This window comes from Crocodylus siamensis, chromosome 4 (genome assembly GCF_052110815.1).
Source record: "Crocodylus siamensis isolate JL-2025a chromosome 4, ASM5211081v1, whole genome shotgun sequence".
Classification (NCBI taxonomy): Eukaryota; Metazoa; Chordata; order Crocodylia; family Crocodylidae; genus Crocodylus; species Crocodylus siamensis.
Window position 1 is genome coordinate 185,554,316 of NC_143398.1, and position 19,762 is coordinate 185,574,077.

Genomic DNA, 19,762 nt, shown 5'->3' on the forward strand with positions numbered 1-19,762 from the left:
TAAACGGACTCTCACAACCCAACAGATGTCTGCTGTTGGATCAGGAGGGTGGAGGTCTACTTTAGAGCCAATTCAGCAAGACAGGCTACATGTCTGCAGCCTCTTCCTCTAGCCCCAACTCCATTCTCCCAGCTCCTGTGCTGTCTCAGGATGGGAGGTGGGGAGAAGGCAGGGAAAGGAGGTCTGTTCTGGGGTTTACCCAGCCTGCGCTGGAGTGAGGGGGTGGATTTAAGCCCCTCAAATCCATACTGGGTGGGGCTCCAATCCACCCACTCCAACCTCCAGCACAGGCTGGGCAAACCCCAAATGGAACTCTCTCCCCATCTACCCCCCCTCTCCCATCCTGAGGATGGCACCAAGGATGGGGCTGGGATGCCCAGTCCTGCTCCCAGCACACACTAACAGAAGTTAATGAAGGTGCTCTGCTTTGAGTGCCTATTTGTTGCACAGTTGGCCATTTTTAAAGTGCTCTGCATCTGTGTGCTTTGGTCAGTGCACAGCTGTAGAGTGCTTTCAGTGACTGATCGCACAACAAAATGTCACTTCTGTCAGTGCCCAAAGTTAGACAGATCTATTGGCAGCTAGACTGTTGAGTCTTACAAATAATGCAGATAATTTTTTATCTTTTATTTACTTTGCATTTCTTCTTTGCTGATTTACTTGAGGCTGGCAAGGGGACATTGAAGGACAGGAGCTGGATTGGAAAGATAGCATAAAATCCTGGTGCTGTTTAAGTCAAGACACAGATCCTATTGACTTCAGTAGGCCAGGATTTTATCAGTGAAGAAAAAATCTACCAGAGCAGGCTGTGCAGGGAGAGGAGGTCAACAGCAAAAACATGAAAGAAATTTTAAAGGGTGCTGAGAGAGAGCACAAACTTGCTGAAGGGCATCTTGATCCTGCTCAAATTTTCTTCACACTCAGTCTCAGGATGATTTCCATGTGTCCCCCACAAGAATATGTTGTCACTGCATCTTTCTAGCTCAGAGAAACTACAAGAAGGTTATATAATAGTAGGCTTTAACCCTGTTAATGGCTCAGACTTGGAAAATGGCCTGTTTTTTTACTTCTGATTATTGTTATTTGGAATGAGGGGAAACATTTTTATAAAAGATGTGGTCTTAGCAGCTTAGAGATTTGAAAGAGAGAGAGAGGCAGCCATGTTGTTTGAATTCAGGCAGAGGTCAGGCAGGATGGCACCTTAGGGCTGTCACATTAATTTGCCACAGTGGCAAATCATTGGAATGTTGTGATTTATTTAAGGTAAGTGCTAGGGGGTGTCACACATTTACTTGTAACAGCTGCAAATCATTGGGATGCAGTGACTTATTAAAGTTAGTACCTGTTAAGGAGATCATCTTCACCTGAAAGGGGACAGCTTTTTAACACTAAGAGGCCATGCAACTTGTGCTGACCTGCTTGAACATGCAGCTGCTTGAGTTTTAACTATGCTTAGTAAGTGTTAAGTTGTACATGTGACACCACCCTCAAGGTGCAGAGAGACATAACACTCACACCGTTCCAAGAATGTCACTGATTGGGAACCAATTCTCAGCTGTCCATGAAGAGAAGGGTCCACACATACACTGAACATAGAACATAAGAATATAAGAACTGCCATTTACCGGGTCAGACCGTAGGTCTATCATACCCTGTGTCACAGTGCAAGGGTCCCCAGTGGACAGGTTTGTATTCTACCCTGATCCCATGAGCATCCAAGGCCCCCAGCTGGCAGCTCCTCCATGGAGCCATCGCCATGGGTGTGTATCTGGTGCGTTTTAAGGACACCCTAACACAGGCCCCTTTTGCCAACAGAGGGAGACCCTGGCGTATGCTTACCTTGAGTGCATCAGGTTGCAGCCCCTCTTTTGCCCCCTCCAGAACTTCCTGCTGAAGTTCTGGCTGCTCTTCTCCCTGCACCTTTCTTTATGTATTCCCCCTCTATGGCCCCACCAAGCTCTGGGACCTCCTGGTCAACCTCCTCTTGGCTTTGGACAAGCTAGCCATTTACAAGACCAGGATGGAAGCTCTGGTTGGGGGGAACCTGCATGAGTATAGGGCTGTCTTCCTTTCACTCCTCTGTTCACATATCTGGGCAGAATTTCACTGTTCAGCATCCACAGGCTCCCTCGATTCATTCAGGGGGCAGCAGGCCCCGACCAGTGTGCTCTGCTTGGCATCCCTTTCTGGATCCCTTGTTTTGAACCTGTAACTTTCACTCCTATCCCTGTTTTCTTTTTGTGTCCCAAGAAATCAGTTGATGTGTACCCATTGGCCTCCTATTAAGGGAGGCTTTTAGCATTTTTGATGGGCTGACTTTATGGCATATCTAATAGGCCTGTGTCACAGTGGCAAAGAGTGGGTGCTGAAAGGAAGAGTGAACAGGGCATAACCAGAGTTTTTTCCCCTGTTGCTCTCCCATTTGCAGTCTCTAACATTTAAAGTCTTGGAAGTTTTGATTCAGAGGCTGGATGGACCCCTAATTCCCATGTTTAGTAGCTACTGACGCAGCCTTCCTCCTAAGCACTGAAGAAGGGAAGGAAGGGCTGCTCTAGTGCCCCTCAGGTTCTAGGCTGAGCCACTGCAGGCATGTGCCTGCATTTCTTCAGTCCAGAGAGGATATCAGTACACTTACAAACCAGTTCAGCCTAGCCAGGTTAGACTAACCTGCAAAAATTGAATCAATTCAGGCTTGGGCTTTTTGAATATCTGTCCCTAGCCCTAGACAGGGAGGAAGACTTGGACTGAGGCAAGATATTGGAGTGGAGGGATTTTTCAGGTGCTGGAGAGCTGTGTGGCCCCTGCTTGTGGTTCCCAAGGAACTGGGTGCTCTGGGCCCACCCCTCCAAGAACTCCTTGGATTTTCCAGTACCTTCCCTGGAAAGCCACCGTGTCAATTTCATCTCCCTGCTACAAATCCTGGGCAGGGAAATTCTAAATTCAACTGCGGGAGGGGGTGCAGGTGGAAAGATCGCCAGATTTTCTTGACCCCTGCTTCTGATTCTCCTGACCCCTGCTGCCACTGCTCTCCACCCTATCCACAGTTTATGCCTCAGTTTCCCTACATACCTCACCTGCACAGCCCATGCCTGCGTCTGCTTGCACACTACCGAACTCTGTATTGTGGTATCCAAAGACAGGGTATTTGGGTTTTTTCCCCAGGCTCCCTAAAACTGATTTTGAGTTGAAACCTAGTCAGTTTTTTTTAAAAGTTAAAGCAGTTTCAGGCACCATTCCCCCAAGTCAATACTTTAGGTTTTATACTTACCTATTCTGGTATTTTTTCTTATTATTATATTTCTCTCTCCTGCTGCTGTGTGAAAGACCACACAGACATCATGGAGAACTTACCTAGCTGAGTGATTATATAGGTGAGTGATAAAAATATTTATATATAATTTGTTCTAAATGTAAAAACAAGTTGAAAAAGGAAGAAAGCATATTTTTCTAATCTTCAGTTTTCATATTAAAATTACATTAAAAATAAAAATGTTTAGCCAAAAAGTATTCTTAAGTTGACTGTGTTCATTTGAAGCATTGTTTTTTCTTTTCTCTAGATAAGTTGTATTCAGTCTTCAATGTTTTTGATGATGATTCAACCTGCTGGACATATCATGAAGGCATTTTGTCTATGAAAGTAACAAGAAAAGGGTCAGTTATTAGTTCCCTAGATGCAGATTGGCTAGAATTAACCACCTTTTATTATAAACAAGGATTATCATTAATTGATTCTTTTGTACACTGGGATATTTCTAAAGGTAAGTGTAATTCCGGAAATCATATTTCTCTTGAAATTTTAAACTATTATATGTTTGTTTTGCAAAATGTAGGTCAAATTGTGGTTCTTAGTTTGAAGAGGAAAATTTTAGAAATGGTTCCGTTGTCATTGTAATTAAAAGAATGCGAGATTATTTAAAAAATAAAAAGGCCTTTCCATATTTCTTTGACGGTCATCTCTTAGAAAAATTTAAATTTCTGTTTTCTTTTGCCTGGTGCAACATGGAGGCAGTAACATATGAATTTAGTGCCCCTGCTATTTTAATAAAAAACAGAAAAAAATTGTAATCACAAATATTTATGCACAATTTTCCCTGATTCATTGAGCACCTCCCCCTTACTATTTACTTGAGTCCACACCTGTGATTTTTGAGCACCCCCAGTTGATCTTGAGGAACCTATACTTCCATGGTAAATAGAGTATTATCACTATTAAATAAAACCAATACAAATAGTATATTGTAGACCTCTTCCTGTAGGCTTTATTGTGTTAATAGCATATTTTGAAGTGAATTAGTGTTCTTCTGTCTTTGTTAGGGCTGAAATATTAGGCCTTTAAGGACAGCTTCTTGGCTCCATTTAAGTTCCTGAGCATTCAGAGATTGTAAATGCACAAATATGTTATCACCCACCAAGAACTTTATAATTCTTTTGGATGATAACTGACAACAACATATTATAATTGAACCCAACCCTGTTCATTTTAGAAGTTAGTATTTGGCTCTTTAACCATGCATTATCCAACAGGAAAGAGAGAGACATGTGGCTTGCTGCAGTTGTATTGCTAGCTATTTCAGCAATCATCATTAAGCATCAAGCTTTCTTTGTGACTGCTTGTGCTGGTTTATAATTTTAGAATTTATAAATAAGTTAGATCTAGACTTCTATATTAGCCTGGAGGTTCACCAATGTCCATCCCTTTGCAAGAGGGGTTTTTGTTGTTTTGGAAGGGTGGGATTGCTTTTTTTCAGTCATTTTTTTGTTGCTGCTGCTGGTTTGTTTTAAGTGTCAAGATTTCACAAACAGTTTTATTAGAATTAATTAAAAGAAATCAATAATCCTGGCTTCTAATATAAATTTTGTCACAGTTACCCAGTTGCTTTTAGCTTATAATTATTTTGGGGCAGAGGCTGGCTCTTATTAAGTATTTTGTATGATGCTTATTCAGGATCTGAAGTCAAATCTTACTTGTGCTGTCATTAGACACAGCTGCCACCTCAGTTTCCATTTCTTAAAGTTATCAGATTCCGTACAAGTCAAATAATACCCCTTCTAATGATCTAAAATATTCAATATAAAATTAAACTAAAAAAATCCTTTCTCCACTCTACAATCTCTTCAGCTCTTTGCTTACACTTGTTCTGCCTGCAGTTTCCTCAGATCTCTTCTTCCTTCATCTTCATTCCTATCCCTCATTGCAGGTAGTTCCTACCAGACCTCTCCATCTGGCTGGCATGGAGATCTTGGTCTTCTCTTTCCATTTGTATCCCCTATTCAATGTCCATGCTTTTCTCTCTCCAGCATCACCCTTTAGCCTCTAGCACTCTTCCTCTGCTCCTCAGATTCCTCTGAACAGGGCAACCGGGACAGGCTGTGCTTCCCTAAAGAGGTTCCCCTTCGCCTTTTTCTAGCCTCTGGACTTTACCCTGACAGAGCAGGTTCCATCTTACAGGAAGCCTGGTCTTTGCACTGGCACCTGTTCCTGGGCACCTGACTCAGCCACATCCATGCCCAAACTTAAATTAATCACTTAGCAAGAGAGCCCAAAGCACAGTTGAGTCTGAATCCTGTTAAGAGCCAGCACACCCTGCAACAAAGATTCTTGGCATTGCTAGTACTATTGTAAATAGTAATAATACTTGAGTTTCTCAACATCAAAAACTATTTTTTAGTTGAAAGCTGCTTTGGCTTAACGCATTCAATTACTGTGCCTTTTAAGGCATGAATAATGTTTTAATTAAGATGTTTTACTGCCTTTACTGACATCAGAAATAGTAAGTTATATTAAAGAGTTTCAAAAGTAACATTTTATGTAGCAAAATCTTTTCCAAGTATTTAAAACTAATTTTGATCTTTAGTGAAGAGTGCTTAATAAACTGCTTTTTCTGTAGCTTGGTATTAAATCATTTAAAATTAGAATATACTGCAAAGAAAAGAATATTTTACGGTTGTACACTGATGCTGGATGAATAGATCTGAACTGCTTGACCTACTTCATTGCCAGTGTTACTGATTACATAAGAAATGAAAAGTTATATCATGCTAAATGGAGAGTTTATATTCCTCTAACCTAGCATTTTGTTGTCTGACCAAGTTTGGTTGCCTCAGTTGTCCTAGATTCTAAGTGATCAGTGTTCCTTTATAGTTGCTTATGGCAGTTATGTATGAGTGAATGAAGCACAGGACTGTAATTCAGAAAAGCTGCTTTGTAAAAGTTCACTGAAGTGTTTCTTTAGACTCTCACAAACAATTTCTGCGAGATTCAAAATCATTCTATAGAAAATAATCAAGTATATTAAGGGTGACAGCTAAATAATAAATGTAAAAGAAATTGTTATGAGTCATTTAGTAGCTGCTTGTTACCTGATAGCAGTTTCACTATTCAGTTTCCCTATGTGGCACTATATAGTTTTTTAATAATAAATATATTAGTGTGCCTGTCTATCTAGTCTGCTTCACAATATGAGTACTGAAGAAAGGAAAAAAATGTTTAGAACTTTTGCTGTGCATCACTGTTATTTCATGCCACTATTCTTTGTCATATTTATTCAGTTCATGTATGCATTTGAGAGAAAGAAATCTCGTTCTTCAGTTTGCGGCTAAAAAGGCAGTCAGTTACTATTTAATTATTTATTTTAAAAGTGTATTTCATGCCACTATTCTTTGTCATATTTATTCAGTTCATGTATGCATTTGAGAGAAAGAAATCTCGTTCTTCAGTTTGCAGCTAAAAAGGCAGTCAGTTACTATTTAATTATTTATTTTAAAGGTGTATAAGGGTTATTTACCTTGGATAAAATGATTAGCAGGAGGAGCTGCAAATCTTTTTCGTCACCCCCTCTCCCATGTTTATAGACTGGTTCAAGATAAATTTTTATCCAAGTTAAACTGTAATATATCTCTCAACTTCTGGTCAGGATATATGTTACTTAACATCATTCTGTTTTTCCTGGTCTATTTAATAATAACTCTATGAAGCTTCCCTATGTTAAGATTATATGGGTTACTGAGCAATTTAAAAGAAAAAGTAAACAAATTTATAGTAGATAAAATGTTTGAAAGTAAATCAATAAACAATAAAAATGAATCCTTATAAACAATTAAATCTGTTAAGAATTCAGGGTGCAGACAGCAGTGACATTTTAGAGTGATCTGGCCCCTGAAAGTGCTCTACAGCCATGTCATAACATTCGTGCTTAGCTGCCAAGAGCATTTAAAATGGCCAGTTGGGCAAAAAATTAACCCTGGTTAAATCAAATATCACATTAAGGCAATCAAAAGCAGAGCGCCTTAAGGAACTTGCATTCCCTCCAGGGTTATTTTTTCACATGGGGCGGGGCTGGGCTGGTGTCCAGCCCTGGCATCTGGGCTGTCAAGGGAAAAGAGAGGGAGCTCCGGGCTGCTGAATGGCTATAGCTGTGCTGGGGGGAGGGGAATGGGGGGGAGGAATAGGGCCCCTTCACCTTGTGGCCCTCCCCAGCTACCCCAGCTAGGGTACTGGGGGGGAGCCAGGTCAGGCCTCTAAGGCGAGAGGGCTCCATTCCCCATCCCTCCTCCCAGCTCTGACCATTCAGCAGCTGGGAGCAGCCAGTAATGGCCAGAACTTGGGGGAGCTTTTTCGCCTCCTGGGCCAAATCCAGCTCCCCCCAGTACCCTAGATTGGGGGGGGATGGACAAGGCAAGGGGGCCCCATTTCCCACCCTATTCCCAGTTCTGGCCATTCAGCAACTGGGAGGTCCTTCCCCTCTTTCCCTCCCTGGACCTGGGGGGGTAGGGCTGGGCTGGGGAAAGGGGTGGTTTGGCAGCCTCATGGGAGGCTGCTGGAATGCTCCTACGTGCTGGCCTGGGTTAGTGCAGGCTGGCTCCAGCTCTGCACTTCCCCCAACCCAACAGGCAAACACCTGTTGCACTTTATGTAAAGCACCATGAGTTAGAGCAAGGCCCTAAAGTCTGTCTGTTCCCTTAGTGTTTTTGAAAAAAATGCCCCTTCATGTAAATCCTTCACTTTTTGTCACACTGCTATCACATTGAGGGAAAAAAAAGTTTAGTAATTATTAAAAGCCATGGATCCGCTCTTAAATGCACAGAAATTACACAGGTTTCATTATTAAGCCATGTCCCCGTATGCAAAAAATGGTGAATTTTGAAGGTATATCTTGACTCAAAGGCCCCAATCCAAACACTGCTGAAGTTAATGCAAAGATTCCTTTTGATTTGATTCAGTGAAATCACATCCTTAGTCTCTAGTATACCTCTTTCACTGGTGGTGATAAAAGAAAAACTCCTCTGGAAATACCCGTTACAGTTCATAGATTTCATAGACATTAGGGCTGGAAGGGACCTCGGGAGATCATCGAGTCCAGCCCCCTGCCCAAAGGGCAGGAAGTCAGCTGGGGTCATAGGATCCCAGCAAAATAAGCATCCAATTTACTCTTGAAGGTGTTCAATGTAGGTGCTTGAACCACCTCCGCTGGCAGACTGTTCCAGACCTTGGGGGCTCGGACAGTAAAGAAATTCTTCCTTATGTCCAGCCTGAAACGGTCTCTGATCATGACCTCTGATCATGCGCGTGGCTCTCCTCTGGACTCTCTCAAGCTTCTCCACATCCTTTTTGAATTGTGGAGCCCAAAACTGGACGCAGTACTCCAGCTGCGGCCTCACCAAGGCCGAGTACAAGGGGAGAATGACGTCCCGGGATTTGCTCGAGAAGCATCTATGGATGCAAGCCAGCTTTTTGGTCGCTTTACTAGCTGCAGCATCGCATTGGAGGCTCATGTTCATCTTCTGGTCCATGATGACCCCCAAGTCTCTTTCTTCTGTAGTGCTATCCAACGTAGCACTGCTGAGCCTATAAAGATGCTGCAGGTTTTTCCTCCCAAGGTGGAGAACCTTGCATTTTTCAGTGTTAAACACCATCAGGTTCTCGTCCGCCCATTTGCTGAGCTTGTCCAGGTCACGCTGGATCACCCGCCTATCTTCTGGCGTGGATGCTTTGCCCCAAAGTTTGGTGTCATCGGCGAACTTGGCCAGTCCACTCCTGACTCCAATATCCACATCATTAATGAAGATGTTGAACAGGATGAGTCCCAGGACAGAGCCTTGAGGGACCCCACTGGTCACAGGGCACCACGATGAGTCACTGCCATCGATTACAACCCTCTGGGTCTGACCACAGAGCCAGTTTCCCAGCCAGCGGATCGTGGTGGAGCCAAGGCCACAACTGGCCAGTCTGGCCAAGAGGTGATCGTGGGATACCAGATCAAAGGCTTTTTTGAAGTGAAGATATATGACATCAATCTCTTCTCCCTTGTCCAGGTGATAGGTCACCTGGTCATAGAAGGAAATGAGATTGGTCAAACAAGACCTACCCGCAACAAACCCATGCTGGCTATCCCTTAGAATGTTAGCCTGGGCCAGTCCCTCAAGGATGGCCTCCTTAATAAACTTTTCTAAGATGTTCCCCAGGATAGAAGTCAGGCTAATGGGCCTGTAGTTAGCCAGATCCACTCTCCTCCCTTTCTTGAAGATCGTCACCACATTGGCCTTCTTCCAGTCTTCGGGCACTACACCAGAGCGCCAGGAGTTTTCAAAGATCCGTGCCAGGGGCTGGGCTATGACACTCGCCAGCTCCTTGAGTACCCTGGGGTGCAGGTTGTCAGGGCCAGCTGACTTGAAGGTATCCAGCTTCTCAAGGTGTTCCTTCACGAGGTCAGCATTTATGGAGGGTAGGGGATCCCCATGACCCGGATCTCCCTGTCCCATAGCAGGCATGGACGTCCCATGGGACTGATGAAAGACTGACGCAAAGTACCTATTTAATAGGTTGGCTTTTTCCTGGGCATCAGTTGCCCCATCTGGTTTAGCAGGGGTCCAACATTGCCCTTGCTTTTCCTCCAGCTCCCCACATATCTGAAAAAGGACTTTTTGTTGTCCTTGATGCTTGAAGCTAGTTGGAGTTCAGTTGCAGCTTTGGCTTTCCTGGTTTGCTCCCTGCAGGACCGGACCAGTGCAGAATAATCCTCCTTGGAGGTGAATCCCGTCCTCCATCCTTTGTAGGCTTTCCTTTTTAACCTCAGGAGGTCCGCTAGGTCCCTAGAGAGCCGGGGGGCTGCTGTGCCTTCTTGCTGCCTTTCCTCTGTGTTGAAATAGATTTAGCTTGTGCACTGAGGATCGCTTCCTTGAGAAGCAACCACTCTTCTTGAACTCCCATCTCCCTGGTGTCACGGTCCCTGAGGGCCTGACCAACAAGCCTCTTGAGCTTGTCAAAGTCAGCTTTTCTGAAGTCAAGGACTTCTGTGTTGCTGACTGACTTGCCAGCTTTACGGCGGATGGTGAAGGTGATCAGCTCGTGGTCGCTGTCACCCAGCTTCCCATCGATCACTAGGTCGCCGATTAGGTTGTCCCCCTTAGCCAGTACCAGGTCGAGCAGCGCTTTGCCTCTCATTGGCCCATAGACTTTTTGAGTCAGGTAGAGGTCATCCACGCATGAGAGAAAGCTTTGCGACCGCTCGGATTTTGCTGAGTGATCTTCCCACGAGATGTCCGGGTAATTGAAGTCACCCATGACAACCAAGGTCCTGGAGCAAGCGGCCTCAGTCAGTTCCCGGGCGAACTCGTGGTCAAGCTCAGGACTTTGAGTGGGAAGTCTGTAGTAGACTCCCACCGTTGTGTCCCCTGTGCCATTTTTCCCACGAATTTTTACCCAGAGGGTCTCTAGCTGTCCATGCCGGTCGCCAACATCAGCTTGCAGGGACATGTAGCTTTCCTTCACATAGAGAGCTACACCCCCGCCCCTTTTGTCAACATGATCCCTCCTGTACAGGGTACAGCCCTCTATACCCGTGGTCCAGTCATGAGTGGAGTCCCACCAGGTCTCCGTTATCCCAATGATGTCATAATTCTTTGCACTGAGCAGGAGGACAAGCTCCTCCTGCTTGTTGCCCAGGCTCCTGGCATTAGTGTACAGGCAGGCAAGTGTGCCCTTAGGGGCTCTTGCCTTGCCCACAGATTGTGCCAGGGCTGGAGCAGGGGTGGGCTCCCTTAAGTGCCTTGGTCTGTTGGCTTTGCAAGGGTCGCTCAGCGGGCCAGCAGTGGCAGTCGTTTCCCCCATCCCCCAGCGGGCTTAGTTTAAAGCCCGGTGGAGCAGATCAGCCAGCCTGGCTGAGAAGAGCCTCCTCCCCAGGGGGGAGAGATGGAGGCCATCTCTTCCCAGCAGCTTGCTGCCTCTCTCACCAAAGAGCGGGCTGTGATCATGGAAGTCAAAGCCTTCCCGATGACACCAGCTCCGCAGTCTTTGGTTCAGTGTGTGGATTCTCCTCTCCCTCCTCAGCCCATAGCCCGAGACTGGGAGGATTGACGAAAACACCACCTGAGCTCCCAGACCCCTAAGCCCCGCTTCCAACTCCCTGTAGCACCTCATGACCTGGCTGGGGGTGCTCCGAGCCGTGTCATTGGTGCCCACATGAATAAGGAGCATGGGGTAATGGTCTGTGGACCAGAGGAGCTGCGGGATCCTCTCCGCAATGTCTCGGATGCGGGCCCCCGGGAAGCAGCAGACTTCCCAGGCTAAGGGGTAGGGACGGCATATTGCCCCCTCAGTGTCCCGCAGGATGGAGTCTCCCACAACAAACACCTTTCGCTTTGACTTGGGGAGCGTGGGGGCAGTAGCTGTGGTTGAGCCTGGGTTGCCTGCAGGAGCTGGCAACTGAGCAGGCTCTGCTGGGGCTGCAAGAGGTGCGAACCTGTTGCTAAGCTCCGGCGAGGGAGGGGCCTTGGTGCAGCGGGCCTTCGGGCCCTTGACCACCTTGGTCCATGCCCCTGACTGGGCAGAGCGGGAGGTCCCAGAGTCCTCCTTAGTCGTGGAGGGAGACGGTGCTCTCCCCTGCGGCTCCTGGGGGAGAAGGGCCTGGCAGTAGGAGTCTATCTCCTGCTCGCAGTCCCTGATGGCACGCAGTCTCTGAACTGTGGCCTGGAGCTCCTCCAGCTGGCGCACCAGAGACCCCAGTTCATTAAGGAATAAATCTTTTAGCCAAAATTAATTTCTTCAGCTGTTGGCCAACAGAAGTTTTGCAAGTCTCCCATGCTCTGTGTCTACCATTTCTTCTTTATGAAGAACTTTTCTATATTTAACAGTGAGGGAGTATCTTTTATAGGCATTCCATAGCGCCTCTGATACTGCCTAGCCTTGCTGGCAATTTGGGATCTTGGGTATGACAGTGCTGGATTACATTGCACACATTTAAAGAAACAGCCCAACTTGTGGGTGAGGGTTTCTCCAGTCGATCAAGTGTCAGTAACCTGAGAAAGAGCTACAGCTGCTATTAGCTAATGGGTTCTTTCTTGACTGATTGGTTCTTGAGGCGTATCTAAAAGAATAATATAATTAGTTGACAATTTTGCTCTCCAAGAAAGCTAAGAAACAGAAAAATAAAATGTTGACATGGTAGGTTCTTTGGTGTTAGGAATCAAAAAAAATGAGAGTTGCTTAGAAAATGAAATATTATCTTTATTTTCTGGGTTCTATCACGATATTAAATTGCCCAGACAAAAAAAGAAATGTTACCTTCTCCCTTCACTAGATATAAAAAGACAGCTTAGCTGGTAAATTTCTATAGCTAAGTTTTCTGCCAATAAAAAAACAAAATTGGCAACAACCAACAGGTTTGCATTGGATTTTCTTATGGATTAATGTTAATTGCACAATCTCGTGTTTTAAAATTAGGAGTAAAGTTACTTTAATAAACAAAATACTGACAAATTTTGTTCTCATAGCTTCTGAAAATAACTGTTCTTAGATCAAATGATTTTTTGTAACCTACATAGGGCCTGTGGCAGAAGATTATTTCTGCAACTGGTTGGACTTGATCAATCTTGTTGATTTATAATACAGGATTGCCTAAGATACTCTACAAACACATTTCCTACCAAAAAGGGTTTTCTGTTTTAAAAGCAAAATAAAATAAAAAGTAAAAGTGAGAGAATAAGGGATAGCACCACCAAATGTACTAGCAAAGTAGGCACACATCTTTTAAAATCCAAATTGCGGGGGAGGTTTTTGAAATATTTTATGTATCAGCTTTCTTGAAGTGCAAAGTATTCAGCTGATAATAATGTGAAATTATGTTTTTAAGAAAATAGCCTAGATCTAAAATTGGTTTTGGGTACTAGTGATAGAAATCATAAACAATACATAAACCTTTCACACGCCTGCCCACACTGGGGCCTTCTATGCCCGACTCAGGCTTCCCAAGGTTGGGGCTCAGGCGGCCTTAGCCTCTCCTGGCCCCCAGACCCGTCTTCTTGGGCCTGTGCCCCAATGGGGCTCTTCCCAATTGGGTTCCCAATTGGGGCTCGTCCCAATATCGTCCCCGCTGGGCAGGGGTCGGGATACCCCACTAGCTCAGACCCACCTTCCTGGGCCTATGCCCCACTGGGCTTCTGCGTCCACCAAGCTCTTCCCGAAGCTGCCCCCGCTGGGCTGGGGTTGGGACACCCCCACAATGTGGCACCCTCCGTGGTGCCAGGAACTCCCCCTCTACCGGAGAGCTCCCTTGAGGCCTCCTCCACTCCTACAGCCTCGCCCGGTCCTCCGGTGTAATAATCACAACAGCCAAACCAAACAGAAACACAAGGCCCTTAGACTGTAACACAAATCTTAGGCCAACCTGGCTATCCTTCTTTCATCCCTGTCAGGGTCCTCTCCACCCTGTATCCGCATGCTGCTGCACAACACCGCCCTGCTCGCTCTAGCAGAGCTCTTACTCCTTAGGCTGCCAGAAGGGGGCTGGCTCTGGCCTTAGCCTCCTCTGTTTATAAAGGCCAGGCCCTGCCCCCTGGCGGTCAGCTGACCCAATTAGTTGCTTTGGCAGCTCACAGCTGTGCTGCCCTATCGAGTGGCAGCTAGGCCTATATCACCACTATCAGTAGCAGGCTCCTTAGTGCCCTGCTACACCATTATCTAGTAGCAGGCATCCTGGTGTCCTGCTACAGTAAGAAAGAGGCTCTCAATGAAGAAGGAAATAGTAGGAAATCAGGGAGACAAAGGGCAGAAAAGTAGGGAAGGGGAGGGGAGAAAAGGTGTGGTGAAAGAAGGATGTAAGAGGATAGGTCAGGCAGGTACCTGTAGAATCAGATGTCAGGCAGGTTGTATCATGTGTCATAAAACCAATGTCTGTATTAAGTCTGATTTTTTTGTATCCAGTATATTTATGAAATGAAGTTCGTAGGCTTGTCTGTGGAAGGTATTTTGTAAATTCTCTTTGAGGATTAGAACTGAGAGATTGGAGAGGAAATGATGGCCCTGTGAGAAGTGTGACCCCACAAGTAGTTGAGTATTCTTGTTTTTGTTAGATTTTTGTTGTACATTCATTCTGGTGTCCAGTTGTTTGGTTTCTCCAACATGTTTTCCATCAGGGCATTTGGTGCACTGGATGACATGTATAACATTTCTGGAGGTGCAGCTCTAAGATCCAGGAATGCTGATGGTGCTGTTGTGGGGTGAAGTTATTGTGGGGGGCGGTGGATATGTGTTGGCAGGTTTTGCATTTCTTGTCCTGGCATTGTCTGGATCCATTTGATGTGGTTTTGGTCATAGGGAGTTTGTCTCTAGTGATGAGGTTAGCAAGGTTCAGTGCTTGTTTAAAGGCTAGGATGGATGGTTCTGAAAAGGTCTCTTTTAAGAGAGGGGTCTTCTAGTATGTGTTGCAATTGTTTGAGGATTTTCTGTGTAGGTTCCAGGCAAGGGTGATATGTCATAACTAATGGTATGCAGTTTGTAGGGAATTTTCTTTTTGTACTACAGCAAATCTTCACGTGGTATCCGGGTGGCTCTTTCAAAAATGTGAAGGCCTTTTTGAAATTTGTGAGGTGGCAGTCACAGGTGTTCTCCTCACTGCAAATTCGGTGGTATTGGAGAGCTTGGCTATATATTACAGATTCCTTGTTGTGTTTAGGGAGACTGCTGGTTCTGTGTAGATATGTATGTTGGTTCGTGGGTTTCTTATATATGGTGGTTTGAATTTTACCATCTTGGATATTGATCACGGTGTCCAAAAAGGCAGTGCTGGTGTTAAGAGTATTCAAGCAAGTTTGATGGAGGGGTGACTTAAAAAATGGTGATTTTATTTTCTACATATTTCGACAGAGTCCTATTTCACCCGCTTATAATAACAATAAAGTAGGAAATATTTTAACCTTTAAGAGATTATTTCAAGTGTCTTCCTGATATCTCAAAATAAGTTTTGTAGTTAATTGAATTACAGAACTGAGCTGTTACAAACAATAATAAAAATGTGTATGATTATGCACTCATTTTGTATTTGCAGACTTAACCATATTATCTCAATGCATGTGTAAAAATAAAATATTATGTCTTCTTTTTCTATATCTGCATGATAGGCATATGTGCATGTAAATTATTGGTTTTAAATATCCATATGTCCAGAAACAAATATTATTTTTTATAAATATGGACTCAAAAGAAGTAAATGTTATGTCTCAATACTTGGCATTAGAAAACAGATGTTTGAGAAGTTGGAATCCATAACTTATTTAGAAAATGTATTTCCATCTGGTAAAATTCTGAGTTAGGCTAATTATAGAACTTTTTATTTATTTATTCATTTACTTACTTTACAGAAAAATAAATAGTAGTTCTGCATAGCTGTAAGTTATGTTACAGAACCAGTCTTCTTCTCATATTCATGGCATGCTGGAGAGGATTAAAAACTGATATTCTTATAGTATTTCTACTTTCTGTTTAAATTTAGTTGTTGTTTTTTTTTAGTTTTTAAGATTCTCAGCTACTAAGGAACAACTGCACAAACAGCTTGCAGATGACTCTTAGGAATTGCACTATGCTATCAAAGACAGAGAATGAACCATGATATGGTGCACAGCTTTAGTTTTGGCCAGCTGGATAGTGTCAAGAAGTAAGTCAGGGAGGTGCTCTCTGAAACTTCCTTCCCATCAGGCATCCTTCTACAATTATTTCTGTTTCAGGTTCTTCCTGTGGCCATATAGGTATTTGCGGGGGGGGTTTAGGTTAACTGTGGATAGACATTGCAATTTATGCTCAATTTTTCCTTTAATCCTCTCCCCTTTCCAATAACTGTTTGTGGTTATACCTATATAATTTAAAGGTTGAGTATAGAGTTTCTGTATTTATGTGTTACATAAACAGTAAATAATTTTCTCATGTATAAGAAATAGAAGTTAATATTTAAGTATGTCGTTTGCTTGCTAATACTTTTACTAATATAGAAACCTGCCTTTTGTTAATAGCTCGCTCACTGAAAAACACAGAAAATATGTTTTTGTTTAATAATTTGACATAGTAGTCTCAGCACTGTGATTGAGACAACCAGAAACAAAGACATTAAACTGAAGTAATTTGATGTCTTGGATAACTTGACTTCCAAGGATTATTCACAGTCTGTAAAGTTAAACCATTGCAGACATCTTTCAGTATGTGGCCTAAATACAGTCCATCTAAATGTGTCCTTGTTTCTACAGGAGATCACTTGCCTAAATCTATAGAAGGTTTTTTTTTATATGAAGAAGAAGGCTCAGGAGTTCCAGGTTCTAACAGGAAAGGAAACGATGCAATAGTTGTAGAACAATGGACAGTCATTGAGGTAATTCACTGTTTCCAGAGCAGTTTACTTTTTGTGTTGTTTTTTCCTTAGTCTGTTCTTATTGAAATTAGATACAAGTTTAGGATAGAGAATTGTAATCCTCTTTCATAAACAGGACTATCACTGAAAGTATAAACTGAATAATCAATTTCTGTGTTTATAATCAAATACCTACAAAACTATGTGAAAAATAATGTTTTACACTTGCTAAAAAAATTATATTTGTTTTATATTACTTAAGCCAAACACCATGTTGTTACCAATTTTTTATTTTTTTAAAGAAGTTTATCAAATTATTGATCTGAAAAGAGGCACATACATGTCTTTGAGGAAATATTACTTGAAATCTTTCCTTTATGCATATAAGCAGCATCCCCGACGGGCCTTCGTAGCTCTCTACGAGTAGTCTGGCTCTGTCCTGGCGACCGCCCTCTTCACCGAACGTTGGTGTTACTACGTTTGGTTGTATACCCGCTTCGACCAACCCCGCTTCTCGCCTGCCACGACTTTGCTGTTATCCCAGTGGGGCGGGGCTAGTCCACTGGTCCCTCGGTGTCCCGGGTTGGCCTCATCGGTTACATACAGGGCTCCTGCCACCCCTACACCCCGGCCTCACGCCACCTGCGGTCTCCACTTCCCTGCACCTGCTCCGTGATGTGCCAGCCGACTCCTTCCCTGCCAATATAGATGTTCCAGCCCTATTACAAAGGATAATTCCCACCACCGATCCGTCACCCTACATCATCAGCTGCGTACTTCCTCAAAGTGATCCTTCTATAAGGTCTACCTCCCTGACCTGCCACCAACGCCCCTAAGGTCTTGCCCAGGAGTGACGTCTCTTGGATGGATATATAGCGCTGTCCCCATATTCTTCAATCAATGCCTTCTATTCCAGGCGGCGATCCCGCCCTGATCTTTCTCTCCCGCCAAGTGAGCCTTCAGCCTCACGCCCCTCTTCGGTGCTTCCCGCACCCACTGCCACGGCACTTACTACAAGCGTCTCGGGATCTTCCTGGGTGGTCTGGATCCTTCGTTGCTCACCCGATCTGCCACCGCAGGCTTCATCCGCTGGTGATCCAACCGTTCCGCCTCTTCTCCAGGCTCCCAGACTCTCGAACCCTTGGGCTAACGGCAGGGGCGGCTTTGCCAGCCGTTTGTTCCCCTCTCCATCCGCTGCCTCCGGAGCAGCGGCCGCCATTTTTAAATCTCCCGGCCGGCGGCTGACGTCACTGTCAGCTGCCGGCCACAGCTGTACATAGACATGGCTAACGAGCCGCGCGGGCTCTCTCTGTTGCGGCATCCTGCTCTCCCAGTAAGTCTTCCCGGCTTCCTCGGGTCCCAGGACAAGCAGATATGCAGATTTACAGATTTGGGACCAATTCAGTCATAGTTTTAAGCAAGTGTAGCTCTGTTGCTCTCATACTAAAGTGTATAAAAAAAAGCAGTAATTAGTCATTACTCCAGGGTAATTGAATTCTGCAGAAAATTTCGAAGTTTTGAAAAACAACGTTCACTCAGCTAAGGACAAAAAGTAAAAACCTCACAAAAAAAAATGTTTCTGACTTAATAGCTATTTGCCTGCAGAGAGCCAGAGGCCTTGGACACTTGATCTCACACGCAGTCCTGGCTGAAAAGAGGCACCTGAGTGGCAGACAGATGTAGAACCAAAGAGCTAAATCTCTTTGTTTTCCCACTGCAGTCTGGCCGTGCCTCTCTTGCCGCCCTCCAGGGCTAGGGACAGAAATTACACATACATCATTAAAAGTGATCAGAAATTAATTCAGATCTATAACACAAGAATTTCAGTTCACGTAAACTGCTATCAAAATGGATGAAACTGGTGTATGATAAAGCTGGATGCATTTAATATCAGATTTAACTGATTTAGGTTAAATTGGTTTATTGAACTGCTGTCCCAGATCCACTCCAGATTCAAGTGAACTCAGTCCCCCAGTATTCAGTGGTAGCAGATGACAGAACAAGGAGCAACGGTTTCAAGTTGCATTGAGAAAAGTTTAGGTTAGATATTAGGAAGAATTTTATCAGTAGGAGGGTAGTAAAATGCTGGAACAGGTTACCCAGAGAGGTTGTGAATTCTCCATCCTTGGAAGTTTTTAAGACCCAGCTAGACAAAGCCGTGGCTGGGATGATCTAGTTTGGGGATGGTCCTACTTTGAGCAGAGGGTTTGACTAAATGACCTCCTGAGGTCCCTTCCAACGCTAATTTTCTGTGATTCTCCCAAGATACTTTGCACCTCCCCTGCAAACCCCCACCTCGAAGTGTGAGTAGGCCAGCCTTGCCCCAAGCTGTCTGCTCCAGATGAGTGGGGAGACATGCTCTAGTGTCCCTGGCCTGGCCTACTGCAGCCATGTGGTGGCATTTCTCAAATCAAAAGTGAATATCTGTTCACTTACTTATCAGTTCAATCTATGTAGCTTAGACTAACCTGCAAAGATTGAATCAATTTAGCCTCTAGACTTGTGCTTCTTGACTGTGCTTTGTCCTGCAGGGAACTTGTCAGTGTTGCTTTCTTCCATTAGAGAATCACTGGTGGAAAATTCTCTCACTCTGTCCTTTCAACAGTTCTTAGCTTCAGGTCTTAAAACAATTGCTGTTGCCTCTCTTACCCTAGTAAAAGTGCTCTTAATACGTTTTTTGTACTTATAATATAGGGATATGAAATCAAAACAGATTATGGACCTTTGCTACACACACTGGCGGAGTTTGGATGGCTTCTTACATGTGTGCTGCCTACACCCATCATCCGACATGACAGGTAATTGGAAAGGAGGTAATCCAGAAACTACTAGTGCACAGTTCCCAAAGATGCCAGATGCCTTGCCTACAGGAAGAACAAATGATAAAACTAGGATCCACTTTACTACTGCAAGAACAGATTTTCATCTTGTGTACCTCTACAAAAATTACAGTTAGTAATATACAAACTATAACAACAGAAACTGCAACCTTGGACTCCCCCTTGCACAACTTTTTAATTTCTCCTCCCAGTAAGTTTTGATTACAGACCATCAGGGTAATTCTGACATTTACAGAATTTAAACAGAACTAATGAGTAGGTATGACATTTACTGACATTTACAGTTTTTCCTATATAGAGTTGTGTTGAATA

The 19,762-nt window shown here is 44.1% G+C and overlaps 1 protein-coding gene across 2 annotated transcripts in view; it reads left to right on the plus strand.

Annotated features, from left to right (window-relative positions):
* RFTN2 (raftlin family member 2) overlaps positions 1 to 19,762 on the plus strand; it is a 64,411-nt gene that overhangs the window by 18,561 nt on the left and 26,088 nt on the right. For both annotated transcript variants that reach the window (XM_090045172.1, XM_090045173.1), the window contains 3 exons: positions 3,558 to 3,758; positions 16,510 to 16,631; positions 19,305 to 19,408. In XM_090045172.1, coding sequence (XP_089901298.1) covers positions 3,558 to 3,758; positions 16,510 to 16,631; positions 19,305 to 19,408 — 427 coding nt within the window. The remainder of the gene's footprint in view (positions 1 to 3,557; positions 3,759 to 16,509; positions 16,632 to 19,304; positions 19,409 to 19,762) is intronic.